The 15086-nt window shown below is 34.6% G+C and overlaps 1 protein-coding gene across 2 annotated transcripts in view; it reads right to left on the reverse strand.

The window, feature by feature from the left end:
• LOC105815321 (complement factor H-like) overlaps window positions 1-15086 on the reverse strand; it is a 103243-nt gene that overhangs the window by 73138 nt on the left and 15019 nt on the right. For both annotated transcript variants that reach the window (XM_012650470.1, XM_012650469.1), the window contains exons 4-6: window positions 11393-11469; window positions 9368-9559; window positions 5142-5312 (exon numbers count right to left, since the gene is read on the reverse strand). In XM_012650470.1, the coding sequence (XP_012505924.1) occupies window positions 5142-5312; window positions 9368-9559; window positions 11393-11469 (440 nt within the window). The remainder of the gene's footprint in view (window positions 1-5141; window positions 5313-9367; window positions 9560-11392; window positions 11470-15086) is intronic.

Consider the following 15086-nt stretch of genomic DNA (forward strand, 5'->3'; position numbering starts at 1 on the left):
AGTAAATTCTCAACATATAGTTATGTGTATTGGTATATGGCTTTGCTGTTTCTCATGCTGGATTCTCCATCGGTAAGATTTATGCCCACGTAGTTATGAGGCCTCAGTATCAATAGGGTTCTCTCTCTAGCCACATACTTAAGTTGACTTCCTATTCTTCTCCAACAGAAGTGAAAATACCTCCTTTAGCTTTAAGGGCACATTCATTGTTCCATATACTGTGGTTAGGAGGCAAGCACCTAAAAAAGCCTCTATCTATATAAAAGCTACTTTTTAGATGTTTTATTAGTACTGCTGTTGGTTGTTTTAATTAATAGTTTGTTTATTTGCACCCAAGGCTGTTCCAGCAAAGAATGTAATTCAGATAAACAAAATAATATCTGATGTTTTGGAATACCTGCGCTTGCCGTCTGGTCCTTTACTGTGAAGGTACTTAGGTTGGCACGGAAGCTAGGAAGAGAAAAAGATGATGATTTTATGGAGTTCTGAAACATTTTAAATGTAAATTCTTGGAAAGCTCTGTAAGCCTATGAGGTCTGTAAGTAAGTAGTTTTCAAATTGGTGATGTTCTGTTGTTCATTACCGGTGATTCTTTTCTTATGATAAATGCTGAGCCTCATGTGAAGACCTATCCTTTTCATTGTGTACGTGTTTCTGACAGTTTCCAGAATTCTGTGAATACCTCCCTGATGGTTTAACTGGGAATTGGTGGATGTTGCTTTCACAAAACAAGAAAGTTTGTGGGTGATTTCTGCATTTCTTCACCTGAAATACACCCAGTCTACAGGTTCTTACAATGAAACCATGAACTTTTTGTCTCCTACTTTTTTAGCTTTTCAACTTAGCTTTTTTTTTTTTTTTTGAGCTAACACTGTTTTTTGCTTGCAAACTGACGTTCTGAGCTTAATTTTTAGAGCTGAAGTTTTGTTGATTTTGGAAGGCTACCCATTGTACCGTGAACGCCGCTCATGGTTCTGGACACCTTTGCTGTCCCCTCAGCCTTTCCTCCTAATGCAGTCAATTTTGGAGTCTGCCAAAGATGAGGCAAAACTGTAGAGTAAGACAAGCTTTTAAGTGTTTCTTTCATTTAAACGCAGCAGTTGTAAAATGCTTGTCGTAGAATTCTAAAGCTGGAAAAAAATTGTGGAGGTTTTTTTCTCCTTGCAGATAAAACCTAAGCCACACTAAGTAGTAAGTAAATATTCTAACATCCTCTAGGAAAAGCAAAAATACATCAGTTTAGACCACCAACTAATAATTTTGTTTAAAAGACATTGTTTTAAAAAATTAGGGCTCCTGTCACTTTTTGAAACTTTATTACACAAAAAATCTTTAATTCTGTTGCTTATATGTAAGAGTTAAAGATGTCCGAGATGGAATGTTTTAGGAAATGAGGTCCAAGTCTTTCTTTTGTCTTACTCTACTTTAAACCCCTCCCCCCACCCATTTTTTTCCCTGCTCCCTTGGATATAGGTACTTGATACATTTTTGTTGCATAAATGAGTGAAACTTTGTGGTCTTAGACTGCAGAGTCCAACCTCACTCATAATCTGTCTTTAGAAGATGAATCGAACAAAGAGAGTTTAGAAATTAAGCAAAGGATCCAGCCCCCAGTGTTCCTGTAATTCTCAGACCCAGATTAGTCACATGATGTTATGTAAAGAATAAAGTTGTAAGTTTTTTAAAAAAAATCTCACTCAAAACAAAACAAAGCAAAAAACCCTTATGTTGTATACAGAAGTCAACAATGACAAGTCCTTTAAAGAGTCAGGCGGAGAAGGTTCTATACATGTGACAGTGTCTTGTACGAATGTAAGGTATGGCTATGGTGAAATTATGAAATGAGTATAGTGTAATATAAAAAGTTTAAGGAATATACTAGAATGTATATATATGAGAATTATGTCTTTAAAGAAGTCATTTACCTTGGGAAACTGTATATTCAATATCATATTGTGGTTATTGTGCCAAGAAATTTGGAGTTCTTTTGGAATTATCTTTATGGCATATGGCACATTAAAAAAATGGATGTTCTTGATTTTTGGAGAAATAGCTATTAATGAATAAATTGTCAGTAATGTTGGGGTTAAGAATATATGGTGTTAAAATGAGGTGTAATTATAATTAAAATGATTTTCATGTTTAGTTTATACATTGACACTGAAAATAATCAACAAGAATTTTCAGAACAGTTTCGCACAGGGAAACATTATTGGAATAAGTTTATCTGTCTTCCAGGTTGAGTCTGTCTGCTGCTGTGGTGTTTCGGTAGCATGTGTGTGGATGTGTGTGTCTGCGTACGTGCTCTTATTTGTTAATGTCTCTGAATGATGTCTCTTTTTATTTTATTTTATTTTATTTTATATTTTTTTCTAGCTTCTTTTCTACTCTACTTAACGTTTAGGCTCTGCTTATGTCTCAGATTCCATCTCCTACCATCTTTCTACCTACCCTCTATACTACCACCCCTCTGACCTTCTGTCTGGCCTTCACACATGCCACGCTTTTTCCCACATTTGCACGTGTCAGTTCTTGTGTCTTGGATGATTCTGCCCTAGATATTCACACTGATGTTTATCATCACCTCAGAAACTTCTTCCTTTAATCCCTACAGGTGTTATATGATGAGTATCTATGCCATACAGTTGATTTTACATGAGTATTTGTCCTTGATTTTGATGTTTTCCTTTTCACATCCTTTGTGTGATTCAAGATACTTCCATGATATAAAGCTACTCCCATTATTCTAATAACTTTTTTGGTGAGATCCAAACCCACATATACAACTGCAGCTTCACATTGGACAGGCCCATGAATAGAATTTAAAGGCATATCCAATTTATTATGTGACAAACTAAATCATCATCCTTTTTCCAATACATATTTTTCCTACTGTGTTCAATATTTTAATTTGTGATGCAAGAACCCCATGACAGAGGCCTAAAAATTCCCCCCATGTTCCTTTCTTCTCATCACTTGTATATTCAGTCAGGCACAAAATTCTATCAAGTGTTAATTATTGGTTATATATTTCTACTCTCAAACAGTAGACGTAAATCTCTTAATAAAGCTTAATTTCCTGCTCTCATAAACTTTTTAAAAAATAAATGGTGCCATTAAAACATTTTTATCCAAAATAATATTTGGGACTACCCATATTTTCCTAGTATTAAAAACAACCATTAGTCATTTGAAGTAAGAATCCTAATTTAAGGTTAGCACTCTATCTTGTGAATCAATAGAAAATCTGGTTTGTAGAGGGAGTAGATGGATTTGAATCAAAGGTAGCTTTTAATTATCAGGTCTAGGTATGTTTAATTGTTTCTGTAAATGACTTGTTGAGAGACACTGTCCCTACTGGATACAGAGACAAAAGTTTTGACAGTACGCCCCCAAATAAAACCCCTAATATGTACATGTCTTACATTAGATTTACATATATATGTATATATGTGTGTGTGTGTATATATAAATGAATCAAGTATTCAAAAGAAGCAAGCATAGGAATGTGGCAACACATCTGGGAAAAACAGAGATTTCTTCTTGTGAAAACAAATATGTGCTAAGCAAGCGTTGTAAGTAGGTAGCTGAATGACCAAGAAAAAGAAATGAAATAATCAGATGACTCCAATGAGGCAATCATGCTGTACTGAGTCACATGTCCAAACAAAGCTGAATTCCCGAAGTCTTATTTTGAATTCACTGGAAGCTGGAATGATGATTTGTTGTGATATTTATCCTCAATATAGGACAAGGACATGATATAAAATTAGTGGTTTATAAGTTACATTTTGATGATTGGATAGATGAATTAACTATGTATTTGAAAGGGCCTCTGAAAGTAAGACACATGGTGGAGATTAATGCCAGAGCACCAGTGCAGGCACTGCCTTTGCTTTGGAGCCGTGAATGTCATGAAGACAAACAGCTGGACTCCACACACCATCAGCCAAACATGAATCTAATGTGGGTTATTATTCTTTGAGTTCATTAATTTTTTTTCTAAATTATATTTTCTTAACAGTGCCTAAAAGTAGAGATCGCTCCATTGTAAAGAAAGGTATGTTTTCCAAGGAGCTACTTGTGGGCTCAAATCAGCCCAAAATTAATTCTACTTTTTATAAAAGAGAATCACTAAAACAAGGTTTATACATGTAATTACAAGTCATAGGATTTAAAGTTCAGAAGGCTCTTAAAAATTCAACTCTTCTTCCCCCCAGCAGTATGGAAGTATCTGTAAGAAGTCATCCTTTCCTAAGGTCACTGGACCACGTATGACAACATTGTTTCTCGTTTCCCGTACTGCAGCAGCCCTCATCAAAAGCTAACTCACTCCTTTTCAGAAAAGTTTGCAAATATCTCAGAATGGTTATTAGCACACTATACCTATTATCTTCTTGGTATTCTTCTTATGATATTAATATAATTTCTTAAAATCTGTGACTGTCTATATTCTCTCTTCCAGGCCATGATACTTTGAAACCATCCCTTTTTAAATGAGGTAGACTTAAGTAGAACACAATATTCTAGACATATTTTTTGGTGGGCAAAAAACACAGTTGACATTAACTCTTTGGCTTGGTATAACATCCTTCCATAATCAACCTGAGATTTAGGTTTCCTCCCCCAGCCACTCTTGATTCATACTAAGCTTGTTGTTAATGAAAATCTCCATTTTCTTCACCTAATTCCATTGTCAATTGAGGGTTTTCTCATCTGGTAGTATTATTATAATTTATTTTAAAATATTTTTAAAATAGTAATATAATTTAAATAAGTTCAGGGCATTGGAGGAGCAATCTAATTGTTGGAGAATTGTATATTACTAGGAATTAGATAGCCATAGTCCTGGATCTACTATAGACATATTTTTGACCATGAACCAGCTACTGAATAAGCTATTTAAACTTGCTGACCCTGCTTATGTCTATCTTCAGAGTAGGGAATCATAACAATTGATCTCAAAAAGGACCTTACACATATAGAATTCTATGATATATGATCTTTTTAATAGCTGATTCCTATGAAAATTAGTACACTATTTTTCAGGAAAAATAAATTGCTTCATTAAAAGAATTATATTAATTAAAATAATTGATAAAATTTATAACAAAAGAGATAGATAATAAATATAACATTACCTTCACATGAAGGATCTGAACTCCATCCAAATTTAGTGCATACAGCATCTCCTCTTTCACTGTATTCAAAACCTGGGTTACATTTATATTGAAATCGTTCATTCTCCTTATAAATATTCTTCCCAGATAATGGATATCCATTTCTAATTTCTGGTAATTTGCAGGAAATTTCTAAATAGAAGGGATTAAGTTCCAAAATGTTTTTACAAATTGATGGAAATTACAAAATGTTTTTACAAATTAATGGATGGTGACCAAAATATAATTATATAAAAAGGGGAAATTTTGTTTCCATAGGGAAATCAGCTAACCAAAATTCTATTTTTACTTGACTGCTTGATAAACAATTTGTCTGTTATTCTTAATGTTTATTTTTGAATGAATTTAAAATTCTGATTAAAATTATGTTTCTAATCTTACTTAGTTTGAGGATAAATTAGTCCTTTTGAAATAACTGGCAGCCAGTAAAATTCATCAAATGTATATATGCAATTGAATATAGATATAGGTTTATTGTGATAAGTATTTTCACTGAGTGACCTGTAAAAATAATACATTTTCTAGTGATTAATGAAACACTAATCCTCAACAGAACACTTTGTCAAAGAAATTCATTTAACTCATTGCCATTACATCTCTGAAAAGTAAGCGACCTTCTGCTTTTGTGTCTTCACCATCCATCCAGGATTTCTGTAAAAAAAAATGGCCATCATCTTTGACACAACTTCTCTCAAACAGGTTTTCATGGGATTGTGGCAATGGTAACTGGTTTCCCAAATCCTGTTCTCCCACTTTTCTAGTCCATTTTCCATGTGTATAATTTAGTGATCATTCACATCACTGCTCCACTTGAAATCCTTCATTGATTCCCAAAATAGTCTGAATAAAAGCCATGTTCTTCAGCATAGCATGTAGCACCCAGCACCTAGCACTGGCCTCTCTTCAGTACGTCACTGACTTATCCTCTACTTGCATCCTAGTCTAAGGCCCCTATGAACAATAAACAAGGATCAGTGGACTTTCCTGCTCACTGAAGCCTCACTGTCTTTCCAGTTCCTCTCCATGAACTTCCTCTGACTGCTATGCATGTGCTCTCATTTTCAAATAAAAGAAATTTTATTCTTTCTTTAAGACTTATCTAAGGCATCAGTCATTCCAAGAAGTTTCACTAACCACAAAAATCAAGTTATAAGAATGAGATCTCTATCCAGGAACCTATAAGTATACAGTATTTGCTATGCTCAATAAAAATATTAGTTTTTAACACAAAGAACTAGTGTTAGAAAGAGTTCCTTATAGTATAATTTGAAGTCAGGCCATGTGATGCCTCTAGATTTGTTCTTCTTGCTTAAGATTGCTTTGGCTATTCAGGCCTCTTTTTTTGGTTCCAAATGAATCATGGGATTATTTTTTCTAGATCTGTGAAATATATGACATTGGTATTTTCATGGGAAATGTGATAAATCTATAAATCACTTTGGGCAATATGGACATTTTAACAATGTTGATTCTGTCAATCCATGAGCAAGGGATGTTCTTCCATTTGTTTGTGTCATCCACAATTTCTTTGATCAGCATTTTGTAGTTCTCCTTGTAGAGATCTTTCACTTCCTTGGTCAAGTATATTCCTACATATTTTATTTTCTTTGTAGCTATAGTGAGTGGTATTCAGTTTTTGATTTGACTCTCAGTTTGACTGTTATTAGTATATACAAATGCTACTGTTGTGTATATTGATTTTATAACCTGAGACTTTGCTGAATTTATTTATCAATTCTAGGAGTCTTTTGGTGGAGTCTTTAGGGTGTTCTAGATACAAGATCATATTGTCAGCAAACAGGAATAGTTTAACCTCTTTTTTCTCAATTTGTATGCCTTTTATTTCTTTCTCTTGCCTGATTGCTCTGTCTAGGACTTCTAATACTATGTTGAATAGAAGCGGTGACAGTGGGAACATTTGTTGTGTTCCAGTTCTTAGGGGGAATGCTTTCAACTTTGCAGCATGGTACTGATATAAAAGTAGAGACATAGACAAATGGAACAGATTAAAGAACCCAGAAATAAAACCATATAACTATGACCAACTGATCTTCAACAAAGCAGACAACAACATACACTGGAGGAAAGGAAGTGCTATTCAATAAATGGTGCTGGGAAAATTGGACAGGCACACACAGAAGAATGAAGCAGAACCCCTATCTTTTGCCATATACAAAAATTAGTACAAGATGTATACAAGACTTATATGTGAGGCATGAAACCATAAAACTTCTTGAATAAAACATGGGAACAACTCTTCTAGACATTGGCCTAGGCAAAGAATTTTTGACTAGGACCCCAAAAGCAATTCAGCAACTATAAAAATTAATAAATGGTACTTAATTAAATTAAAAAGTTTATGCACAGCAAAGGAAATAATCAACAGAGTGAATAGATAACCTACAGAATGTGAGAAAATATTTGCTAACTACACATCCAACAAAGGGCTTATATCCAGAATTTATAAAAAACTCAACAAATCAGTAAGAAAAGAAAACAACCCATCAGAAAGTGGGCAAAAGACATGAACAGAAGTTTTTAAAAAGAAGATAGACAAATGGCCAATAAACATATTTAAAAAATGTTCATCATCACTAATCATCAGGGAAATGCAAATTAAAACTACACTGAGATACCCCTTCACCCTCATCAAAATGGCTATTACTACCAAGTCAAAAAACAATAGATGCTGGCATGGATTCAAAGAGAAAGGAACACTTATACATTGTTGGCGGGACCGTAAATTAGCACAACCTATATGAAAAATAGTATGGAGATTCCTCAAAGAAATAAATGTAGACCTAGCAGTCCCACTGCTTGGTATCTCCCCCTCAAAAAGAAGTCATTTTATCAAAAAGATACCTGCACTAGAATTATCACAGCAGAATTCACAATTGCAATGATGTGGAATCAACCTAAGCACCCATCGATTCAAGAGTGGATAAGAAACATGTGTTACATGTATACTGTGGAGTACTACTCAGTCATAAAAAGGAACGAAATAGTGTCTTTTGCAGCAACTTGGATGGAACTGGAGACCATTATCTTAAGTGAAGTTTCTCAGAAATAGAAAACCAAACACCACATGTTCTCACTGATAAGTGGGAGCTAAGCGATGGCTACGCATGAACACAAAGACAGTTAAAGGATATTGGAAACCAGGAAGGGGGGATAAGGGATAAAAACTTACCTGTTGGATACAGTGAACACTCTCCTGGTGACAGGAACACCAATAGCCCTGACTTAAGCATTATACAAGGTATCCATGTAACAAAAACATTTGTACCCCCTTAATATTTTGAAATAATAATTTTAAAAAGGTTTCCTAAGAAGAGAAATGCTTCTCTCTGCATCTGACTATATGGTAGAGTAGACTGAAAAGTGTAAATAATTTGAAGATTTTAGATGATATTAAAAAAATAAATATGGCAGAAATTTCTGCCAAACAAGTATAGTAAAATGAAGTATGGTGCTATTAAACAAACTGAGTATAATGTTTCTTACAAAGCCAAAATCATTGATTGATTGGTCATAATGCACAAGTCAGTAGTATTATGACTAAAGAAATATTGACTTACAGTTTACTGTAAAACTATTTTTAAGAGGCAAATATTTTGTACAATTAATTCAGTTCAGCAATATTTATAGTAAATTTGTAGTACAAATAAAAACAAGGCCACTTCCTAGGAGTGTTTTTCAAAAACAGAATGTCATCATGATGCATCAATGGAAACAAATAATGAATCTTTGGGTTTCAAAATTAAAAACAAATGTCTATTCCAGAACTCAATATTACAACTTGCAGCAGAAATACTTAGCATTCTACTTCAGCCTAAGAGACAATGACACTGTAATTATAGTTAGAGCATGGACTTCAATGTCAGACAACCTAAATTTAAATCGTAATTCAACTTTTATGCCATGGTAATCTAGGCTACATGATTTAATTTTGTTGTACCAGTTTCTTCAATTATAAAATAGAAGCAAAAAGAATAAATAAGAGTCGTTTTAAAGGTAAAATGAGATGACGCACACAAAGAACTTAGATCAATTACAGAGAGATAGTAAGTGCTAAATAAGCATTAGCTATAAGTAGTATTATTTACATTCTTTAGAAGGGACAATGTTTTAAAATGCATTTTTTCATAAGAAAAATTAAAAATATTCAAATAGTAAGTGTCTCTTACCCACACATTTTGGTTTTTCTTCACTCCAAAGACCATTTTCTGAACAATGTATTTCTTTATGTCCATCAAGCTTGAAGCCTGAATTACACTCAAACTGCACCACTTGTCCAAACGAGTATTCCCGGTCTGGATCTGCTGCACCGCTGACAACTCTTCCATTCTCTGGGTCTGTCACTGGTAAACACTTAACAACTGCAAAAAATACATATGACTTTTTCCAAGAGAATTTAAAAGGTTTATCATGAAACATATGTGTATATGTGTAAAATCATCAGCAAGATAAGATTGGAAGAAATTATTTAAACGGTTTTTAGAAGCATTTGACATACCTGTTGGCAAGAGATAAATACTGCTAAGAAACAACAAAAAAACAGTATGTTTATCTCTGATTCTTTTCTGTGGGAGTGGACAAAGAAAATTACTACTTTGAACACTAATTTGTATTTTTGTAGTAACAAACAAGTGTTTCTTAAATAATTAAAAAATATGAAGCTTGGGATAATGAAATGCAAAATTTCCATTTATGTCCCAGAATGATAAAACACTACATTCCTAAAAGATGTAAAAGTAATCTTTATGATAATATTTACTTCAATAGAGAAATTGTCCTTAATTTTCTATCCTCTTTGACATCAGTGCTCAAAATAATTTGAGTACTTCTTTTGATTCTACTTAATATATTTTAATTTCTCAGATTATGGTATTCAAATTTTATTTTACTGTAGAATGAACCCAGATGCTTGTTAAAATTGTGAAAATTCTTGGGCTATCTCCCTTCCCTATCATGTCAAAGATAATGATTCAGCAGATCTCTTTTAGTAACCAAAAATTTCATTTTTTAACAAGCATCCCCGGTGATTTTGCTATAGATGTTCCCTAGAGCATTAATCTCCTTCCTTTCATTTCCATAGATGAAAAGTCTTCCATTCTCCTCTTTAGTTGACAGAATTTTTCAATGATTATCACATCTCTCTCTCTCTCTCTCTCTCTCTGTCTCTCTCTCTCCACTTAATACTCACCATGGAACTAGGAAATACTATTTTGATTGATTTCCTTTATTTCCACAATGACTAGAGATTTGGATTATTAGCTCAAAACGTGGAAACAGGATCTACATTTTCTCATTCTCACTGTTTGCTTTATAGATCACTAAAAAATACCAGAGCTCTCCATTACTTCATGCCTCTTTTCAGTAAAGCTAAGACCACAGGACAACCTCTCTTGGTGAGGAATGAGGGAGAGATGTCGCGATCGTGTTTTCTATTACAGCTGCTACCATAGATCCCTGCGTTTGGGTGGTGATTGGGTGAGTGCTTCTTCATTGATAAACCTGAAATTCTGATCTTCATTAAGCTAGTAATACTTATATGTATTTCTAGTCATTAGAATCCAAAAGGAAAGAAAAATGAGTTTTACATTTCCCAATGTCTAACACTTCGATTATTGTATCAAAACAGGCTATATTCATATTTGGCTATTGAAATAACAAACAAGGTAGTAACAAAAAATCTGGATTCCCATGGCTGGGCGCGGTGGCTCACGCCTGTAATCCTAGCTCTATGGAAGGCCGAGGCAGGCAGATTGTTTGAGCTCAGGAGTTCGAAACCAGCCTGAGCAAGAGCGAGACCCCGTCTCTACTAAAAATAGAAAGAAATTAATTGGACAACTAAAAATATATAGAAAAAATTAGCCGGGCATGGTGGCGCATGCCTGTATCCCAGCTACTCGGGAGGCTGAGGCAGGAGGATCGCTTGAGCCCAGGAGTTTGAGGTTGCTGTGAGCTAGGATGACGCCACGGCACTCTAGCCCAGGCAACATAGTGAGACTCTGTCTCAAAAACAAACAAACAAACAAACAAACAAAAAATCTAGATTCCCACTCTGCACCATACTAAAAACCAAAAGAAATAATGTGAATAATAAATATTTAATTAGAGACTTTAAGGACACTTTAATGTAAGACATTTTGAAAAGTCTCAGATATTTTGGGTATTTCAATATACATGTAAATCAAGTTTACATCTACCTTCACATATAGGAATATCATTGGTCCATCCATCTGTGTCACATTCACGGAAATTAATGTCACCTATCATTTGATACCTGAAAACCCAAAAATAACAGAGTGGTGAGATAATGTGTGTTTTTATGCAGTTTTAAGCTCAATACTATCCTGAATGTCCAGAAACTCCATTTCAAAGAAAATTAACATCAAATGTACTTTTGTCCTCCTTTTTTCTTTTCTTCTTTGTACGTCTGTCCTTCCTTTCTTCCTTCTTTCCTTCCTTTCTGTCTTAAATTTATTAAATTTCTCTCTTTCTCTCTCTCTCTTTCCCCACCCCCCACCCCATCTCCCTTTCTTTCAGGGCCAGTAGACCCTCTGGTGCATGGACTTGGAATAATCACAATCCTTGGTTCATAACAGACTAATTATTGTTTCATGCACAGTACTCTTATTTTTTGTTAAATTAGTTAATTAGCTACATTCAGTAATATAATAAGCTCCATGAATCACCACTAAAACAAAAGTTAAAAACATCATAGTAACCAACGGCTAACCATATGTTTCCCCCTTCTCCAGTCTTATGCCATATTCTTGCTCTCCACAATTCTGATATTTTGTGGACATTTTAGGCTTTCTGCATAATCAAAGACACTGCCAGCCAAAAGCTTCTGGTGTATGATTTACTTTCAGTTCTTATCTCCATCTCCCATCTCCATCCTAGAGATTCTTTCCAGAGTATGCTCAATGTCTGAGGTCTGCTTATCCAACCCATCCAAAGTTGAATTTATCTAATGATAGTATCCCATCATGCCTGTCCTTCGAATATAAGCTGCTATACTTAAATATAAGTTCCTTGGGGGATGTGCAAAAACATGAAATCATTGCCAGAGGATTTAGATCAATAAATTTTGATTCCTTTTACTAGGTCAAGTGCATAACCTAAAGAGGGAAGACTAGCCTGTAATAAAATAGATATTTCAGAGGTGAAGAGAGAAGCAAATTAGAATATTCAGGCCCAGAAAAATCTTAACCAATTTGGTTATGTGTAATAAGGTCAGCAGTAATGATTGAAGTTTGTACTAAAATATGTCTGAAAAAATTTTGACAGGTGATGACCAAGGAGAGACTAAATTCTTAAGAACTAATACTTATTCAGTGTCTACAGGATCCTGGGATCTCTTCTAAGGGTTTCAAGTGTGTGTCTTTCTTCTTTCTCCCACCAATCCCATGATGCATATGATATGCTTCTGTTTTGTAAGGGAAGAAATGGGAGTAAAGAGATATTTTTAAAAAAACACATAAATATTGAGTGGTAGAGTTTTGAAATACGGGCTTACTCCAAAACCTGAGCTTCAAACTATTATATTGTATTGCTTCAAATAGACCAATGGATCAGACCAGAGAACCCAGATATAAAACCATCCTCATACTGCCATCTGACCTTTGACAAAGCAGACAAAAACATACACTGAGGAAAAGAATCCCTACTCAATAAGTGGTGCTGGGAAAATTGGATAGCCACATGTAGAAGAGTTAAACAGGATCCTCACCTCTCGCTCACAAAAATCAACTCACAGTGGATAACAGACTTAAACCTAAGGCATAAAACAAGAATTCTAGAAGAAGGTATTGGAAAAAATCTTATAGATATTGGCCTAGGGAAAGAATTTATGAAGAAGATGCCCAAAACAATCACAGCAAAAACAAAAATAAATAAATGGGACCTCATTAAGTTAAAAAGCTTCTGCACAGCCAAGGAAACAATCATTAGAATGAATAGACAACCTACAGAATGGAAGAAAATATTTGCATGCTATCCATCTGATACAGAGCTGATAACTAGAATCTATAAAGAACTCAAGCAAATCAACAAGAAAAAAATCAAACAACCCCATTAAAAAGTGGGCAAAAGACACGAACAGAAACTTTTCACATGAAAATAGACTAATGGCCAACAAACATGAAAAAATGCTCAACATCTTGAATCATCAGGGAAATGCAAGTCAAAACCACAATGAGATATCACTTAACTCTAGTGAGAATGGTTTTTATCAAAAAGTCCCAAAACAACAAATGTTGGCATGAATGTGGAGAGATAGGAACACTCACACACTGCTGGTGGGACTGCAAATTAGTACAACCTCTATGGAAAGTAGTATACAGTTACCTCAAAGAACTAAAAGTAGAACTACCATTTGATCCAGCAATCCCACTACTGGGTATTTACCCAAAGAAAAAAACACATTTTATAAAAAAGACACCTTCACTCAAATGTTTATAGCAACACAATTCACAATTGCAAAGATGTGGAAACAACCCAAGTGCCCATCAATACATGAGTGGATTAATAAAATGTGGTATATGTAGTCCATGGAGTACTACTCAGCCTTAAAAAATGGTGAACTAATAGCTCTTGTATTAACCTGGATGGAACCAGAGACCATTCTTCTAAGTATCACAAGAATGGAAAAACATTACCACATGTACTCACCATTAAATTGGAACTAATCAATCAACACTTTGTGCACATATGGAAATAACATTCTTCAGAAATCAAGCAGGTGAGGGGCGGAGGAGGAGATGGGTAAATTCACACCTGATGGGCACAATGCCCACTCTCTGGAGGATGGGCACACTTTGACTCAAATGGTACAAAAGCAATTTATGTAACCAAAACGTTTCTACCCCCATAATATTCGGAAATAAATTTTTTTAAGAAGAAATAAATGAGGGGAGAATAATATAATACCATTTTTAACCTTTGATTCTGTCTATATTTATGTAGTATAAAATTATAGTGATTTGATCCTGGTTTTCTTATGTATAAAATTTTCTTTAAAATAATTTTTTACCTGTCAGAGAGTAATAGGGAAGAAAGAGCACTGAGAAGGTACAGTGATGAGATTAGCTATGAAAACCCAGTGGCTGCTTAGAAGGTACAGAGTCAGTGATTCTGAAAGAGCAGGTTTTTTTATTTATTTATTTTTATTTCAGGGTATTATGGGGATATAAACATTTTGGTCACATGTTATGACTTTGCCACACCCAAATCATGATTTGAGGCGTGCCTTTCCCCCACCCTGCCTACAACCCTCACCGCATCCATTCCCTTGGATAGATGCCTAATAGTGCTGTTACTGGATCAAATGGTATTTCTACTTTTAGCTCTTTGAGGTTATCTCCAAATTCTTTTCCCTGGAGGTTGTACTAATTTGCAGTCCCACCAGCATTGTAAGAGTGTTCTTATCTCTCCACATCCTCACAGCCTTTGTTGCCTTGGGATTTTTTGATAAAGGCCAATCTCACTGGGGTTAGGTGATATCACACTGTGGTTTTGATTTGCATTTCCCCAGTGTTGTTTTGTCCATGTGATAAGAATAATTTATAGACCATGGAATAAGAAATATTAGTTTTAAGTAAAACTTATAAGCAAGAAGAGATCTTGCTTCCCTTAAATTTTAAAAAGTCCTGTCAAAATAATTACCATATAATTTTGTTACACTTCCCATTCTTCCTAACACATTGAACTCCTGTAATATTCTGCACGTAAAGAATGTAGGCCGGGCGCGGTGGCTCACGCCTGTAATCCTAGCACTCTGGGAGGCCGAGGCAGGCAGATCGTTTGAGCTCAGGAGTTCGAAACCAGCCTGAGCAAGAGTGAGACCCCGTCTCTACTAAAAATAGAAAGAAATTAATCAGACAACTAAAAATATAT

Source organism: Propithecus coquereli, unplaced genomic scaffold (assembly GCF_000956105.1).
Source record: "Propithecus coquereli isolate 6110/MARCELLA unplaced genomic scaffold, Pcoq_1.0 Scaffold328, whole genome shotgun sequence".
Taxonomy (NCBI): Eukaryota; Metazoa; Chordata; class Mammalia; order Primates; family Indriidae; genus Propithecus; species Propithecus coquereli.